Here is a 16,311-nt window from a genome sequence, read left to right as displayed (position 1 = left end):
GCGGCTGGTGGCTTCAAAGCGACTCGTTCTAACAGCGGCTATTAGCACTCCAGTGTATAATATAGCTCAGTGGGATCAACCAGTGGAGTCACATGGAAGATGCTCCATCTTTAATAATAAATGGCAAACTGCTGAATACAGTTTCTTTATTGAAATGAAGAACAAAACACCTGTACGTATGTTATTATAGCAACATAAAGTTAAAACTTGATAAAAGTTTATATTAAAAAATGACAGGTTTAAAAAAATAAACATTATATAGTTTTTGAAAGTTGATCTAAAATGACAAGCTTCCAGAAAAAAATAACAGAAATAATAATGTTTAATAATATGCAATAATATGCAATGTATTGCATAATTAGGCAGAAAACATCTCCAGGTTTTGTCATGATCTCGGCACTGATGCCTGGTCTGATTACTCATGTCACACACCTGCTTAGCTCCCCCCATTCCTCATCACCTCAGATCTGTTCCACCTGCTCCCACTAGTATATAACCAGCTTTCAGACCAGACATCAGTGCCAGATTATTACGAGCCAGTTGGTGAGTTTTGTCCAGCGTTCTCTTTCTGACAGACCTGTTGATGTTACCCGATTTCTCCTAAATAATGAATCCACCTGTTCAGTTCATTACAGGTTTTGCATAAAGACTCATTAAAACATGAAAACAAGAAGAAAGAAGATGTTTAAAAAACTTTCACTTCTGTCATTTCATTTTCAATAAATTGATTAATAATTAAAAGTGATAAAATGCATTTCTTAAAAGGATTCTAAACAATATCATCTTACACCTGGTAATGTGTGGCTTATGGTTATAAATATTAATTTTAATTTGTAATATATTCTCTGAGTGCTAATTGTGTATGAAAGGATTTAAACACAGATGAAGAGGTCTAAATAAAAGGCCTTTTTCCTTTTTTGTCAGAACTTAAACCATCTTCCCAGATTTCTGCCCTTGGGCTCGGCTCTCATTAACCTCCTCCATCCTGACCTTCAGCTCCTCCAGGACTTGGACCTTTCTTTGGTCGCTTCTTTCCTTCATCTTCTCAATCAGGAAGCCCAGGTGGTCAAAGGTGGACCCTGAGTCAACATTCAGGGCGATCTGCTCCAGTCTGAGAACATGATTGTAGGCCTCATCCAGCAGCAACGAGCGCTCCATTATCAGTTTGATGGTTTCCTTTTCCAGATTTTCCAGAAGGCCTGACTTGGTCTCACATTCAGCTTTGCTGTCATCATATTTCGCCTTCACATCCTCCAGGGTCTTCTTAACCTTTCTGATCTTTATCACATATCTCCACTTTTCTTTGACGTGATCTGATGCGAGGCACTTGTTGGTGCAGACGGTGCAGCGGCCCTGCTTGATGACCTTGCAGTGTCTGGGTTTCCTGGCCATCGTGCATCCAGGATGGTGGCAGTTCTCCTGGCAGACAGAACAGGTGACGGCGCCGTTATAAAGCATCAGACCCCACTTTCCACACCTGATTGGTTCTTTGTCTTTGTAGACCTCGTCAACCTCTATTGTGAAGTTCTCGTTCTTCTTCATCTCTTCTTCGTGTTTCTTATAAACCTCTTCGGTCTGTCTGAGTTCGTTCTGTTTCAGCTCAGTCAGCTCAATTCTCTGCTGCAGGTTCTGGATGCAGGTGGTTAGTCGGATCCGTTCATTCAGAACCTCCACGGTGGTTTTCAGTGACTGCGTCTCGGTCCTTTCCAGGAAGTCTCTCAAACGACCCATGTTTTTATTTGTAAAGTCCCAGAAGTGCTTCAAACTGAGCTGATCTTTCTCTGACATGTTTCTCTGCTGGTTCTGTTGGTTATTAAACACAAAGTGAACTGGCTGATTATTCTCATCTTTGGAACATTTAATTTCTGCTGCTTTCAGAGCCTGAAGAACGTTTTCAGGTGTTCCTCCATCAGAGTGTGTGACCAGAGCGACGATGTTTCTCTCCAGGTCTTTTGCAAACAGAGACATCACTGAATCGTAGATGTACATCAAATGGTCACTCAGTCGGTTCTCACTCGCCTTCATCACCAGACCTACGGCGTGGATCTCATGAACTCCGTCCTCCGATCGGAACAAGTCAAACAATCTCCTGCTGACGGAGTCATCTTCTTCTTTGCCTCTGGTGCTTCCAAATCCAGGAGTGTCGATGATGGTCAGAGAGAACGGCAGAGTTTGACCTTCAAAACCAAAGATCTCATACACGATCACATCTGATGTCTGACTTTGTGTCTGACAACATCCCTCCTCCTTTTCTATGATCTGAAACCAGACTTCATCCTCAAACTTTACTCCCAGAGCGTAGCTGAACAGAGCGTTGATCAGAGTGGACTTTCCTGCCCCTGTTTCACCAACCAGTAAGATGGTTTTATTTAGCTTCGTTTCATCTTTTTCACCAACCGTCACTCTGGTCAGAGTTCCTATCATCTCTTTCTTTGGCATCAGCTGGTAGACAGCAGGAGGTCCTCCACGGATCTGAACACTCTCTGAGATCAAGGTCTCCAAATGAGAGGAGTTAATTCCCATCCTGTGGAAAAAAGGAAAAACCTTTATGTATATAAAAGTCAAACAATATCCATTTGATCTAATGATAATGGAATAAATAATGATCCCTCCAAGTCAAAGTTTGCAAAAAAGAAACTTTATTCAGTACATGTGTTTGACTTAAGAATGACGGTATTATGTTGCGCTCTATGAATAAAATTTGGACGAGATTAAAGGAGATGTACACAGAGTTTGCCTCTGCTGGAGAAATACCCTAAAATAAATGTGGTTCTCCAAAGTGCCAGCAGTTTGTGATCTGGGTGATAAGAGCTGTTGTCCAGAGCAGCAAACACAGAAGACATGCACAAGATAAAACAAAAGTTTATTAAATATATTTATCTTTCAGTTGTCCCTGAAGTCGTAGTTTTGATTGTTTGGTTCTCTATGAAACTCAAAAAAAGGTTAAAAAATAAAACAACTGGGCTTCTATTCTGAAGCCGAAAACTTTATTTTATAACCTTTTTTGGGATTGATCATTTCTTTCATATGTGTTCAATGGGAAGTGTGCACCTTCTATGTTAACAGGGGGGCTACAGGCAAACTTAAAAAAGGCATTCAGAAGGCCAAGCAAAGGTACAGTGTATATCTGAAATAAACTACTCTATACAACTCCCATATAAAATGATCATAAACCTGTACTGTAATTTTTTTTATCTACTAGTATATTTTGTAGATGATGAAATCTAGACACCTGCACACATGGTGCTGGTTATAGATGCATGTGGTTGTTTAGTCAGCAGTACACGGCATACCCAAACCACTTTCCTCCAAGTAGTTTTTCTTTGCATATATTTTAAACCTTATTTTATCTGCAAGGCTTTTCCGTAGCAGAACACCTTTAACCACCAGGCATTGATTTTAATGTTGTCCTTACTTTTGGCTGAAATACTTCATAAGTTCCTCTCAGATTGTAAGGATCTCTGACTTTAAATAAATTCTAGATATTATCTGACAGGGACTTTTTGATGCCATATACATTATTTGGGTCAGCTCAGAATTTACCAATTCTTGCAATTTTAAATTGAATGAGTTGAGAAAAAGTGAACAGAAAGTTTCTGATGGATCATTTTTGCTGAGTGATTAAACGTAACAAGTAACAACACGTAACATCTTGTAACAAGTTCCCCAAACTTCTAAACAATAATTTAAACAGCTGTTAGAGAGTATGACATTACAGAGACTGGACTGCAATATCGGTTACCATGGGGATTACAGATAAACGGACTCTGGAGGCCAGATTTGGCGTTAAACACTGACAAGGTTATTATAGTGGGTGATTTTAACATTCATGTTGACACTGAATGTGATAACCTTAGTGTAGCCTTTAAAACTATCCTAGATTCTATTGGTTTTGCTCAAAATGTGCATAAACCGACACACTCTTGGCTTCATACTTTAGACCTTGTGTTGACACATGGCATTGATTGTGAAGAATTAACAATATTTCCTCACAACCCTGTCCTATCTGATCATTTTTAATAACATTTGAGTTTAATTTAACTGAGTTCTCCACCCCCAAAAGAGTGTTCCATTATAGTAGATCTTTATCGGACAATGCTGCATCAAACTTTAAAGAGTCTGTCCCCCTCTTAATATCGTCAGTATCACAGAAATACCCTGCAGATAGCAGCAATGTTGTTTCTTCCCATTCACAAATAGATGTCTTTGCTAACAGTGTGACTTCCTCATTGTGTTCTGCATTAGACAATGTAGCTCCCTTGAAAAAGAAGGTGATTATTCACAGGAAGCTGGCTCCCTGGTTTAATTCAGAGCTGCGTTCCTTGAAGCACAATGTTAGGAAATTGGAGAGAAAATGGCGCTCTACACACCAAGAGGAATCCTACCTAATCTGGAGGGACAGTCTATTGTTGTATAACAAGACCCTTCGCAGAGTTAGAGAAGCATATTTTTCATCATTAATTGAGGAGAATATATTTATCCTAGATTTCTATTCAAAAATTAAACCCTGAAGCCAGAGAACACATCGGATGCAATGAGAAATCCCTACAAGGAGAGGAGGAAAAACAGGTGAACCTGTATTAGTGTTGCTATGGCAACACGTCTTTAATCCAGAAACTTTCTGTTTTTATCTTGCTGCCATTTTGGTTCAGACTGAAGGGTGAGGTGTTAAGATCTAAAATCCACATTTCCATTCAAATGCAGTGACCAAAGAGTGAAACAGAAACAATTCAGAACATGAAACTAAATGACAGAAACACTGTTCTGTAAACTATTATGTTGTCCAGTTTGACATGAATGACTGATTTTAGAGTCCAAAGACACGTTTTGAGAGTAACTGTACCTGAACTGTTGTGCTGTTCTGGTTCTCTCATCCATTCGGCCGTAGATTTCCTCAAGTTTCTGCAGCCGTTCTTCATCCTCCTGTCCCTTCATCTTCTTGATGAGGAGGTCCAACATGACATAAGTGGACGCCGAGGCATCACTCGATTCCTCATTCTTAACATACTTATACAGTTTCATAAAAAACATACATGCTTCATTTATTAAGTGACTCTTCTCTACTTTTAGTTTAATTTTCTCTGTATCAAGGATTTCTGAGAGCTTCAGCTTCTTCTTTCCTCCCTGTTTCTGTCCATATTTCTGTAATAAACCTTCTTTGTTTTTCTCAGCTTTCCTGGTCCTGATCACAAATCTCCAGTTTTGTTTCACATGGTCTGATGCGGGACACTTGTTGGTACATGAAGAGCAGTCCTCCCCCCTCATCACCTCACACTGCTGAGCATCTGAAGCCTCTGTGCATCCAGGGTAGTGGCAGTTCTCCTGACAGACAGAGCAGCAGACGGCCGTCTCAAAACCACACCTTGAATCTGCGAGAGGTTCTGTTCCTTTGTAGGTCTCAGGAATGCTGACAGTAAACTTCTGATCACTTTTCATCTGGTCTCTGTTGTTACAAAGAGCCCATTGAGTTGTTTCTACATCTCTGAGCTTTAACTCAGTGAACCTGATTCTCTCCAGCAGGTTTTGGATGCAGGCCGTCAGTCTGAGCCGTTCTTTCTCCTCTGCTGTCAGGACCTTCAGCTGCTGAGGGGAAGATCTACCCAGAAAGGCTGTGAACTGTCTCATTCCTCTCTCTGTTATTCTCCAAGCATTCTCTATAGATAATTCTGAATCTTCAGTTCGCTCCTCATCCTGGCAGTTATCAAACTGGAAGCAGGTAACTTGATTCTTCTCATTTTTGGCACATTTAATGTTTGAAGCTTCTACAGCTTCAAGAACTTTTTTAGGTGGTTTTCCAGTTGATTTTGTGATGAGAGCTACGATGTTGTTCTCCACATCTTTTCCAAACTGAGACAAAATAACATCATAGATGTACTTCAGCCGGTCATTAACTGAACTCTCCTCCTCCTTCATGACCAGACCTACTGCATGAACTTCCTGAATGCCACCATCTGACTGGAATAACTCCACTAATTGTTGGTTGATCCTGATATTATGACCGGGCGATTGTGGGTCTCCATATCCAGGAGTATCGATGACGGTCAGAGAGAACGGCAGAGTCTGGTCCTGAAAACCAAAGATCTGATAAACGATCACCTCTGACGTCTGACTTTTGTCCTCCTCCACGACCTGAAACCAGATTTTATCTTCAAACTTTACTCCCACGGCGTAGTTGAACAGAGCGTTGACTAGAGTGGATTTTCCGGCTCCTGTTTCTCCAACAAGCAGGATGGTTTTATGTGCTTTGCTTTTGTTTCTTTCACCAACAGCTACTGTGGTCAGATGACCAATCTTCTCTTTCTTTGTTCTCAGCTGGAAGACCTCAGGAGGTCCTGAATGAACCAGATCACTTTTGGAGATGATGTTTCCAAACCCTGATGAATCGGTTCTGTTCCTGTGAAAGCAGAGAAGATGTTTAGAGCAGTTCTTATATCCTGGAAATGTTTTAGTTCTTAAATATGTGGCGTATTTAATTTGCCTAGCCAATTTAACCATTTAAAACGACTTTTTGTTCAGGCAAATAAGTTTTGAAACTTCAGGGTGACACGTTAAATCTTCTGTAGAACGTAGGAAGGAGATGGATATGAAAGGGAAGGAAGGTTTTGTAGAATCAGCAGACAGTCAGAGAGGAAGGAGTAGGACGGAGCAAATCTTTAGCCAAAAAGAATTTGTCTCAGAAAAGTGAGACTCTGTGAGAGAGAGAGAGAGAGAGAGAGAGACCCTGTTTGACACAGCGGTGCAGGAGTAAATTTGTGATGGAGGGAACGGGGGACTTAACTCAGGATTAGCATCTTTTTCATTACTGGTTTAGTGTGTAACTCTCTGTCATGCCAGAATTTCCCCATTGTGGGACAATAAAGGGATTTCTTATCTCTAAGCAGGTGGGAACATTCTACCATCACCTCTGTCTCCAAGAAACAGACCAACAGAGGTTTAAATGGCCAAACCTTGGAGCAGATCTGCAGTTTATTTGAATACATGTTTTAAACTCTCTCCTACGCATGTTAGAGAAACTTGAGTGATTTGGTCCTCTATCAGGATACAAAGTTAATTACTCTAAGTCAGGACTGATGTTAATTAACATTGATAACTACAGAGTATCTTTACCACCCTGCTAAATAATTATAATGATAGAAGCGACTTACTTGGCCATTAGAATAGGACTTAGAGGAGCAAAGAGTAATAATGACACCTAGTGTTTCAAATTGGCAAACAGCCTGCCAATCTAATATGCAGTTTTTTTTTGTTTTTTGTTTTTTGTTTTTCACATCAGCATCTATACTATGGCAGATTACTAGAATCTTTCTCAAAAGTTTCAGATTACTCTATAAACTGGTCTAAATCTACGGTACTGCCAATTAATTGCTCTTTTCAGAACCCTCTAGATTTACAATTGCAATCAGGAAATATTAAATATTTGGGTATTACTGTGATGTCTAAACTGGCAGATTTACTAAAATTTAACCACACCCCACTTTTAAAAAAGATAGAAGAGGAGCTTGAAAGATGGAAATCGCTTCCAATTTCACTCATGGGTAGGGTAGCTTCAATTAAAATGATGGTCTTACCTAGAATTAATTACTTATTTTTCAATGATCCCCAATAAACCATCATCTAACTAGTTTAAATCTCTAGACTCTTCCATCTCTAAATTTCTTTGGAAAGATAAACCACCCCGTATCAGCTTAAAAATGCGACAGAAAACTAAAGATAGAGGGGGACTAGATCTGCCTAACTTCCATAATTACTACTTAGCAAATAGACTACAATATATCACTAAATGGATAAAAAATAGTCTTTTAGATGAGCCTTGGTTAGATATAGAACAGGGAATGTGCAATAATATCACAATTTCAGATTTGCCGTTTATTAGCTCAAATATAAAACGGCATACATGCTTTAAAAATATTAACATTAGTTCTACTCTGACAGCATGGTGGGAGGAACTATCAGTTAGCTTTGAACAAGACTTCTGGGCTCAGACATGTCTAAGAACTTTCAAATTGACTAGAAACACCAATTTACAACTAATACAATACAAAATCCTTCACAGAGTACACTACACAGGACAAAGATTATTCAAGATGGGTTTGGCACAATCTAATATCTGCCCACACTGCATAGGCAATCATCCTGATAATTATATTCATGCGTTATGGTTATGCACACCAGTCCAGAGGTTCTGGACACAGATATGTAAGGACTTATCAAAGTGCTTGAGCTGTAAAAATGAAGCTGAGGCGCAAGTTCAATTGAAGAAACTCATCGCCTGCCTCCATTCAATCAGAGTCCGATCCGCCTCTGATGTGAGCCAATCAGCTACGAACCGCACCTCCATGAAGCCAATCAGCATCCCGCGCTCATCTTAAAAGCAACTTCAAATCCACGTCTCAGCCTGCTAACCAGCAAGCGCAAACGGATTGCATGTTGGATTTCGAATCAGATGTCCGATTCAACCCACCCCCAACCCCTTCTCCACCATCGTAGCTGAGTTCATCTAGCTTCCATGACGTTCCTCCATCCTCAACCCATCAGAGTGTTTTCTCCCTTCAGTCTTCATCACTCCCTATCGCCTGTTATCGGTCCGGCAGAAGACCACCATGTTGGGCCCGGTTCTGCCAGAGGTTTCTTCCCAAAGGGGAGTTTTTCCTCTCCACAGTCGCTTCAAGCTTGCTCATCATGGACAGTTCATGCAAACCTGTGTTTATCAAGTTGGACATCTATCTTAAACAGATCATCATATGGACTGAACAAACTTATTCTATCTCCACTCCACCACCAGTTTCAGACCTGGGGGGGAACATCCCTGTTCTCATACATCTACTTATGCATATTGAAGTATAATTCAGCATTAATGTTCCTGCCGAGGTCTGAGCGCCAAAGACTTAAAATATTGTATCAATAAAATCCTTCTAATTGCCATTTCTTTCTCTGTGAGTTTTTCAGATTTAATTACACCTTCCCCATCAGTTTGCTTGCTCGGTAATTTTGAGGAAAGCCCTCTGGGGAATAAAATAGTTTACATGGTTTTCACTGCATTATGTATCGCAAAGAAAACTATCCTCATGAATTGGAAAAGTAAGGAGAATCTCAGTATCAATCAGTATAGAGATCTTTTGCATCTGCATCAGCATCAGATCGATCTCTTTGGGCTCCTTTGATTAGCACCTTCACTTAGTGGAATGGAGGGCTGTGGGATGCGTCCTGTGGGGCGCGGGGGCTGGCTAGGGGGGTCCCTGGGTCTTCGGGTTTTGGGGGGCGCTCGGAGTGGGGCGCCTGGTGGGTCTGACCCCGGGGTCTGTTGTCCCCATCTGGGAGGGGCTTGGGAGGCTTTGGGGAGGCCTACAGTGGCCACTTGCTGCGCTCTTGGGGAGTTCCGCGGTGACAGATGTGGGTTACTGACCTGGTAGCTGTGCTGCTGCTGGGTGGGTCCGGGGTGGATCCGGTAGTCGAGGGTCCCTGGGTTGTGCCACTCTCGGGCGGGTTCTGTGGGGTATGCCACTTGGGATCTGGGCCGGTGCATGCCCAGGTGTCTGCCCCTGCATGGGGTCTGTGGTGTGCTGGGGGTCCTCGGGGCCTGTTGAGCTGGTAAGGGGGCATGGACATTAACATTTCAGGGCAGATGCTCTCCCCCCTTTTTGTGTTGGCACTCTGCTAGTGGGGGGAGGGAGGGGAGGGAGGGGAGTGGGGACTAACCCAGCCTGGATGTCTATTGTTGTATGTATGGTGAGTTGTTTAAATGTTAATGTTGGGGAGGGATTACATCTAGGGGTGGGGGGGTGGGGTGGGGGGGTGGATGTGGATGTTTGAAGGGCTCCGTGTCCGGCCCCCTATATCTTGGTCCTGGTCCATGCCATCTCCCAGTGCAGGTTTCTTCGGGGGGGTTCTGGATGGTTCATGCGGGCTGGCTAGCCAGGGTCCCCCCATTTTTTAACCTCTGGGGAAGCCAGGAGGTTTGGTGGGTGGGTTGGGGGGGGGGCTCACGGGCCCTACCACCTATCCCTGGCCCCCGGACTATGGTGGTGCGGCTGGCGGGCCCCCCTCTCCGAGTGGGCTTTCGGGGAGCGGGGGTGCCTATTAGAGTCAGCAGGGGAGCTGGCTCCCTGGGACTGCAGTAGGCTCCCCAGTCCTTTTCTCCTCATCCCCGGACTCCTCCCTCTGCCTGCTCCATCACACCGCCACACATGTAGGACCTTGGGGATGGGGGCGTCACTGGAGGTTGCCACTTTCTGATGATGTCCCTCACCCCAATTTTATCATGAATCTTAGACACTTTTACTCAAAACATTTTCACAACGCACATACATGTAGGCCATGGTGTGGAGGGGGGGTTAAGACATCGGGGGGGGGGGGGGGCTTATTGTGTGAGCCTCACCTCGGATGGCTCCCTTCACCCCCTCTCACATTTACACATTAAGGGTTCTGGGCAATTGCTTGGAGGGGGTGCGCTGGCACCAGCTACCTTCCGGAGGGGGGGTGGACTGTGCCAGACACCCTCTTTGGTGCTCCCAGTTTTAAACACACCCGAGCACAACATGCAACAACAGAACATCTGAGCGGGCGTAGGGAGGATCTGGGTCTTTCTCTCACACCCCCGGTATCCGATTGCGGCACGGAGTCTGGGGCCTGGAGGAGGAGCGGGCCACCGGGTCCGGGGTCTTGGCGAAGGGTTGCTGTGGGGCCCAGGTGGCTTGCCGGGACTGGGGCTGACGCCTCTGCTCTCCGTAAAAGGGGTGGGGGGAGGGGTGGCTAGGGTATGGAGGGGGAGGGAGTGGGTCTGTTAGGCATTTAGGGGCGGAGGGGGGTTCTGGTTGGGTGGCCCGTGCGGGTCATGTTGGTACCCTCCCTGGGGGGCGTGGGCCGTGGGGCACTAGGGTGGGAAGGTGTGAATGAGATTGTGGTTTTTTTTTTATTATTTGTCAGGTTCAGGTCCGAACTGCTCCCTCTCCCAAGAACATCTCAAGTCTCTGCTAGGTGCATCATCTGCATCTCTCTGCAGATCTTGTTGTTCTTCCTTTACTCTCCTACTTTCCCATTGTAGTGTCCACATAATTTGAAATACTCCCCGCATGAATCACAATAAAACTATTTACATTGTTAGGATATCAACAAGGTCAAGTGGAATGAGCTGTTTATCCCAGAACTGCATGGCACTGACCCAAAAGATTGGCACATGTCTATCAGATACCACCCCGGAAGTGACACAGTTTCTCTGCTGATGTCACAGTTTGGATGTGTACCACCCCTGTATGGGTGTGTCCCGAGATCCCTTTATAATGTTTGAGTGATGAGCACTCGAAGGCCTTCCTGCCGATCAGGGGCCCATCAGCGCTGGTGTGACTGTAACTATTTCTCTGTCTTTACCTAGATAAAATATAACTAAAAGCATACTTGTCTGTTTTATGCGTCCTACATTCAAGGTAGTAAAGTAAGTGGGGGTCGCCTGACTGGGTAAAACGAACTGGGTCCACCGAGGGTGCTTCACCGTAGACACTGCACGGTGAAACAGTAATAACACGCATAAATCAAGCGGAGCACTATGGCAAAAGCCGTACTGCTCCACTTGTGAAAGTAAAATCTGTCGAGCTCTATTTTGCATTAAGACATAAATTCTTATTGCCACATTGCCAGACAGGACACTGGAAAAAATAAATAAAAAATAAATAAATAAAATAATAATATGCCGTTTCTAAATGGTCCGTTGCTGCTGTGAAACTCCACGGAGTTTCTACCTCCACAGGACGGGTCTATGATGATGTTCTGTTCTGGTTCTGGTCCACTTCTCTCTTTGGCTTCTATGTCTGCAGGCTGCTGCTCTTTAGCCAACATAAAATACCAAATGCTGCTCTGTGCTGGGAACCCTGGGAACTCTCATGTGATTGGCTCAGGAACCAGGAAGTAAACACGGGCTACACTCTAGTAACATCTAGTAGTAACATCCTAACCTCTTTTTTACTATGTAGCACTTTGGGATTTGTATAAATATAAAGTGCACTACAAATCTAATGTATTACATCCTGGTGGAGAAATGAGAACGATTTAGGTTGATTCTGCAGTATTTTTTTTTTACTTATTACTCTTTTACTGTAACAGTGGTTGCAATACATGATTATATGCCAATAGTGGAATTGACTGAAGAGGACATTAATAAATGGAAACACCAGATTCTGTCCCAGACAGAATTTCAGTTATTAAAATGAATGTATTACCCGGAATACATTTTGAATATATTTTAGGTTCAATAATCCTGCTTCCTTCCCAAGTAGGCTACTAATTAAGCCGCTTTTCCACTGGCTCAGTTTGGCCAGGCACTACTCAGATCCACCCACTTGCGAGCATTTCAGCAACGGTTCTTTTCAGGACCGAGTGGATTTAAGTGGAGTTCTGACCTTGTTGTTCACTGATTGGACATGGGGTGAGGAGAAACAGGAAGGTCGGACCACTATGAACGGAGTGGGTCAAACTGAAATACCATTTTGCTATTTAGAAACGAAAGAAAAGAAAAAGGACACTTTAGCTTTCTAGACACAGATGAGCGTGTTGTGTTTAATAACTTAAATCTGCTCTGTTTGTCATTGATGCGTTTTCTCATTTTCCACAGAAAACTGTTAGGTTTTGTCACTAAAGAGTGTTTGGTTCAACAATTTGTTCACGACTGCTGATAAATCTACCGTTTACCGAGAGACCGAGAGATCTCTGTCTTAATGCTCTCCACCTTTTCCAGAGGAAAGCAGTCCAAGGTGAACCCCGCCTCTCACCCATTGATAGAAGGAGATATGCACCAGCACCCCTCACCACCCCAGGAGGGATAAACATGCATAGATAATGGATGGACGGATGGACGGACGGTTAGATGGATGGATGGATGGATGGATGGATGGATGGAGTATTTATCCTCTCTACTGTCCAATAATAGCCACCTTATTAGTAGAAGGGAACCCATTTTATAACAGGGACCGGTATGAAAATGTTACGTGACCTATTAGAGTTGACTGATCACCCAGTTAATATCTGGTCCCACGATGTATCCAATAAGACTAAAATATCAGGACCTCCTCAGAAATGAAAGCTTGGGATGAAGATCTGGCTGCAGAACGCTGCTAACTGGACTGGCATTGTGTCAGTTAGGCCTCTGAGAACCTTAACCGTAGTTATTTACATATGAAGTTTTGTCACAGAGCATATTTGACAGACGCTGTTCAGCACAATATCGGCACAACACCAGAACCAAAGTTATCCGCTGTCTTCCTGATGTAACTGGGCCATCTCTTATGGATAAAACTCGTAAAATCTGGCTCTGATTTTATATGGACATTGCATTGCTGGAACTGTCATCAGAAAGGGTTAATAATTCCCTTTACACTTGGACAAAATTAACATCTACATTTTCTAATTAAGACCTGAAACTTTGGACACTGGTGGAAGGGGAAGAGAAGGGATGATACAGGATGAAGGATTACAGGTTTACGTTAAAATGTTAAGCAAGCAGATTGTTTCTATGTATGTAAAAAAAAAAAACTTTTATGAGAAATGAATGTGTTGAAACTAGTTTATTTTTATATAAAGCAGATTCCCTACAGATTATATCACTATGCTCTTTAGAAAAAGGACAACTTAAAAATCCAGTTTATATACAGAAATACAGTCAATTCAAAGTCTAGTTCATACGTTCAAATGTTATCCAAGTTTTTAAACAATGCAGTCAAGATGAGTTTATTATTCAAACTGGTTGAAAAGTTTCTATCTAAGGAAACCCAGGAGATTTCATCTAATCACTTAGACTTAGATTTAGACAACTGATCACTAATCAATGATGTATTTGATAATCCAGGGACCAGGGGTGGGAGAAGTCCTCAAAGTTAGTGCAGTTAACATTAACTTTCTTAATAATTGCCTTTATGACTCACAGAATCACAAAACTACCAGGAGGATCATTTGGTTTATTTATTAGTTTTTTGTCCAGATGTACTCACTGTGCCATCGTGCTCCCCGAATCAGAAACCTGTGAGGGTCAGACAAATATAATTTTTAACAGAAGACATGATTAGTGCTTCCAAAAAATTACATCTGAAATAGAAATTATAGAAATTTCACTAAAGTTTAGGAACATCTCTTCAAAGAAAGTGAAACCATAGTATTATAAACGAGGCACAAAATCGAATTTCGGTTTAGAAAAGGTGGAAAAATGAGGCAGCATCATACGCTCCGCATGATTTTAATCTTCTGTGCTTATTTTCTTAGTATTATGGTCTGGTTCAATTAACAGCTGCCAAAACTGCTCCAAAGGTCCAGTATTTTGTAAAACCCAGAAACTGTAAATATTTACAAACATCTGTCAATTTATTTATTTTCTGTCAATTTATACCAATTAATTCACACATAACTGAAAAAAGTTCACACCTTCAGTTTGGTTTTCATAAGGTTATCATAGCTGATGAGCTGGAGATGTTTTAGAACACATCTTTAATATAGTTTAAAATATTTTTCATCGGTTTCCATGTTATGCAGAAGACAATAAAACCAATTCTACCTTTTCTCCTTGGTTGCTGGATGTTCTGTAGAGCTGAGCAGGAAGGCGGCGGTGCCACCGACCCTCAGTATATCCTGCTGAAGTTCTGAAAAAACACGAAACCTAATAAGATCATTTCAAACTTTCAACATTTCAAGGTTAAATTTTAAACATCATTCTGAACTGAGCAACAGGCAGCAGGAAACGGTGAGCTACAATAGGGGAAAGATCATAATTCTATGGTTTTTAAGCGTACGTGTTTAAATAAACAGGTTTTCTGTCATGGCTGCAAAGCATCTGCGGTGGTGAGAAAGAGTTTTGATTAAGGGTGTGCTGAAAGAGACAGGAAGTGGTTCGCAGCACCAGCTAGAAGGGTAGAGCGCCATGCAGCAAAGCTCTGCATGACATTGATGAGCCACATTCAGAGTTAACTCCAGGAAGAAGAAGGAACATCTGGAGAAGCTCTGAAGTCTGGAGTCCAGACACTGATGGTTGGCATAGGACTGGACCAAAATTAAATAACAACGTATATAGATCGATAGAAAAAAGGTCAATAGAATAACAGTTTCCTTCCTTTTGCATTTTAGCCATGTAGGTAAATATTACATCATTAATCCTCCCAACCAATCACAACGCAGACCCAGGAACCAAGCTCCGCCCCCTTTAAAGAGGTCAGAGAGCACGCATTCTTTTTCATTTTATAAAAACTTGTAGTTTTGGTAAAAAGTAGGTTGAATAAATGGTTGAGTTTGAGTTCAGTGTTTGTATCTTTATTTAAAAATAAGTTGATAAGCAACAGTATAAAATGTCCAGGGCTGCATTTAAATATATGTTTTGAATTTGTTGATAATTAGCAATATTGATCAATATGTTTTCTATTTTATCGATATGTTTTTTTCTGTATGGTCCAGCCTTAGTTTGTCAGCAGTAGAAAGCAGGGATGCCAGGTTGTGTTGGCTGATGAACCCAGAATAACCTCCCTGGTACCCTGATCAGTGAACAAAGACAACAGTACTACTGCTAGCTATAGTTACAGAGACAGAGTCAGGCTCAAATGGTATAATAGAGAAAAAAATGACAATGGGATGAAATAAGTGTATGAATTTTAAACTTTTAAAGGCATCACAACAACGTCCACCTAAGATAAAATAACTGCTGAATATTCTCCAAGTTTATTTGCTGTTTGTAAAAGATTTGAATGTAAGCTAGCCTTGGTGTACGTATTTCCAATTATTATTATGTTTTTATGTTGTTGCGTTAGACTTGTGCTGACCTCATGTTCTTTTGGATCGTTTAGTAAATTTCTGACATATTTGCTTTTTCATGGATTTTAACTCTTAGCTATCTAGGACCAGTTCATAACCGGCACACAGGACAGACAACCATGGTCACATTCACACCTAAAGGCAATTTAGAGTGAACAGATTAAAGATAATTAAAGGAACAATAAGTTATATTTCACCACTAGGTGGAGCCTGAGTTCTGTCTATAGACCAAAACAAGATGTGTCTCAAGCCACGCCCCTTTCTACCTCCACTCCAGCTGCAGCCCCCCCCCCCCTTCCTTCTCACGAGTCTACATAAATGAAGACGGACCCATGAAAAGATAAACGTGTGTAGCTTTTCTCTTTCTCTCAGCTGATGTTAAGGCATCTTCTATTGCTTTACTTTAATGAGCTTCTGTATTTTTACTGTTGTTGTTCAGTATTTTGTGTTTTGTTTTATCATTCACAAGATTTGTTTGTCAGAACCCATGAGGTTAACACATTCGACTAATAAACATTTATCTCAGCGATCCATTAT

The 16,311-nt window shown here is 42.0% G+C and overlaps 1 protein-coding gene across 1 annotated transcript; it reads right to left on the bottom strand.

The window, feature by feature from the left end:
• Nucleotides 1-491: 491 nt before the first annotated feature.
• LOC105925687 lies at nucleotides 492-14,619 on the bottom strand. The gene is made up of 4 exons (XM_036129974.1): nucleotides 14,531-14,619; nucleotides 13,974-14,002; nucleotides 4,844-6,394; nucleotides 492-2,524 (listed from the first exon to the last, which is right to left on the bottom strand). The coding sequence occupies exons 2-4, from the start codon at nucleotides 13,979-13,981 to the stop codon at nucleotides 928-930; spliced, it is 3,156 nt and encodes a 1,051-aa protein (XP_035985867.1). The 5' UTR covers nucleotides 13,982-14,002; nucleotides 14,531-14,619; the 3' UTR covers nucleotides 492-927.
• Between the last annotated feature and the right edge of the window lie 1,692 nt (nucleotides 14,620-16,311).

This window comes from Fundulus heteroclitus, unplaced genomic scaffold (assembly GCF_011125445.2).
Source record: "Fundulus heteroclitus isolate FHET01 unplaced genomic scaffold, MU-UCD_Fhet_4.1 scaffold_269, whole genome shotgun sequence".
Taxonomy (NCBI): domain Eukaryota; kingdom Metazoa; phylum Chordata; class Actinopteri; order Cyprinodontiformes; family Fundulidae; genus Fundulus; species Fundulus heteroclitus.
This window is presented reverse-complemented; position numbering and strand designations above follow the sequence as displayed.

Excerpts from the sequence above, each read along its gene's own strand:
- LOC105925687 (XM_036129974.1), bottom strand. Across the intron at positions 2,525-4,843 it reads AGAACAGCACAACAGTTCAG|GATGGGAATTAACTCCTCTC; the intron begins GTACAGTTACTC and ends TTTTTTCCACAG.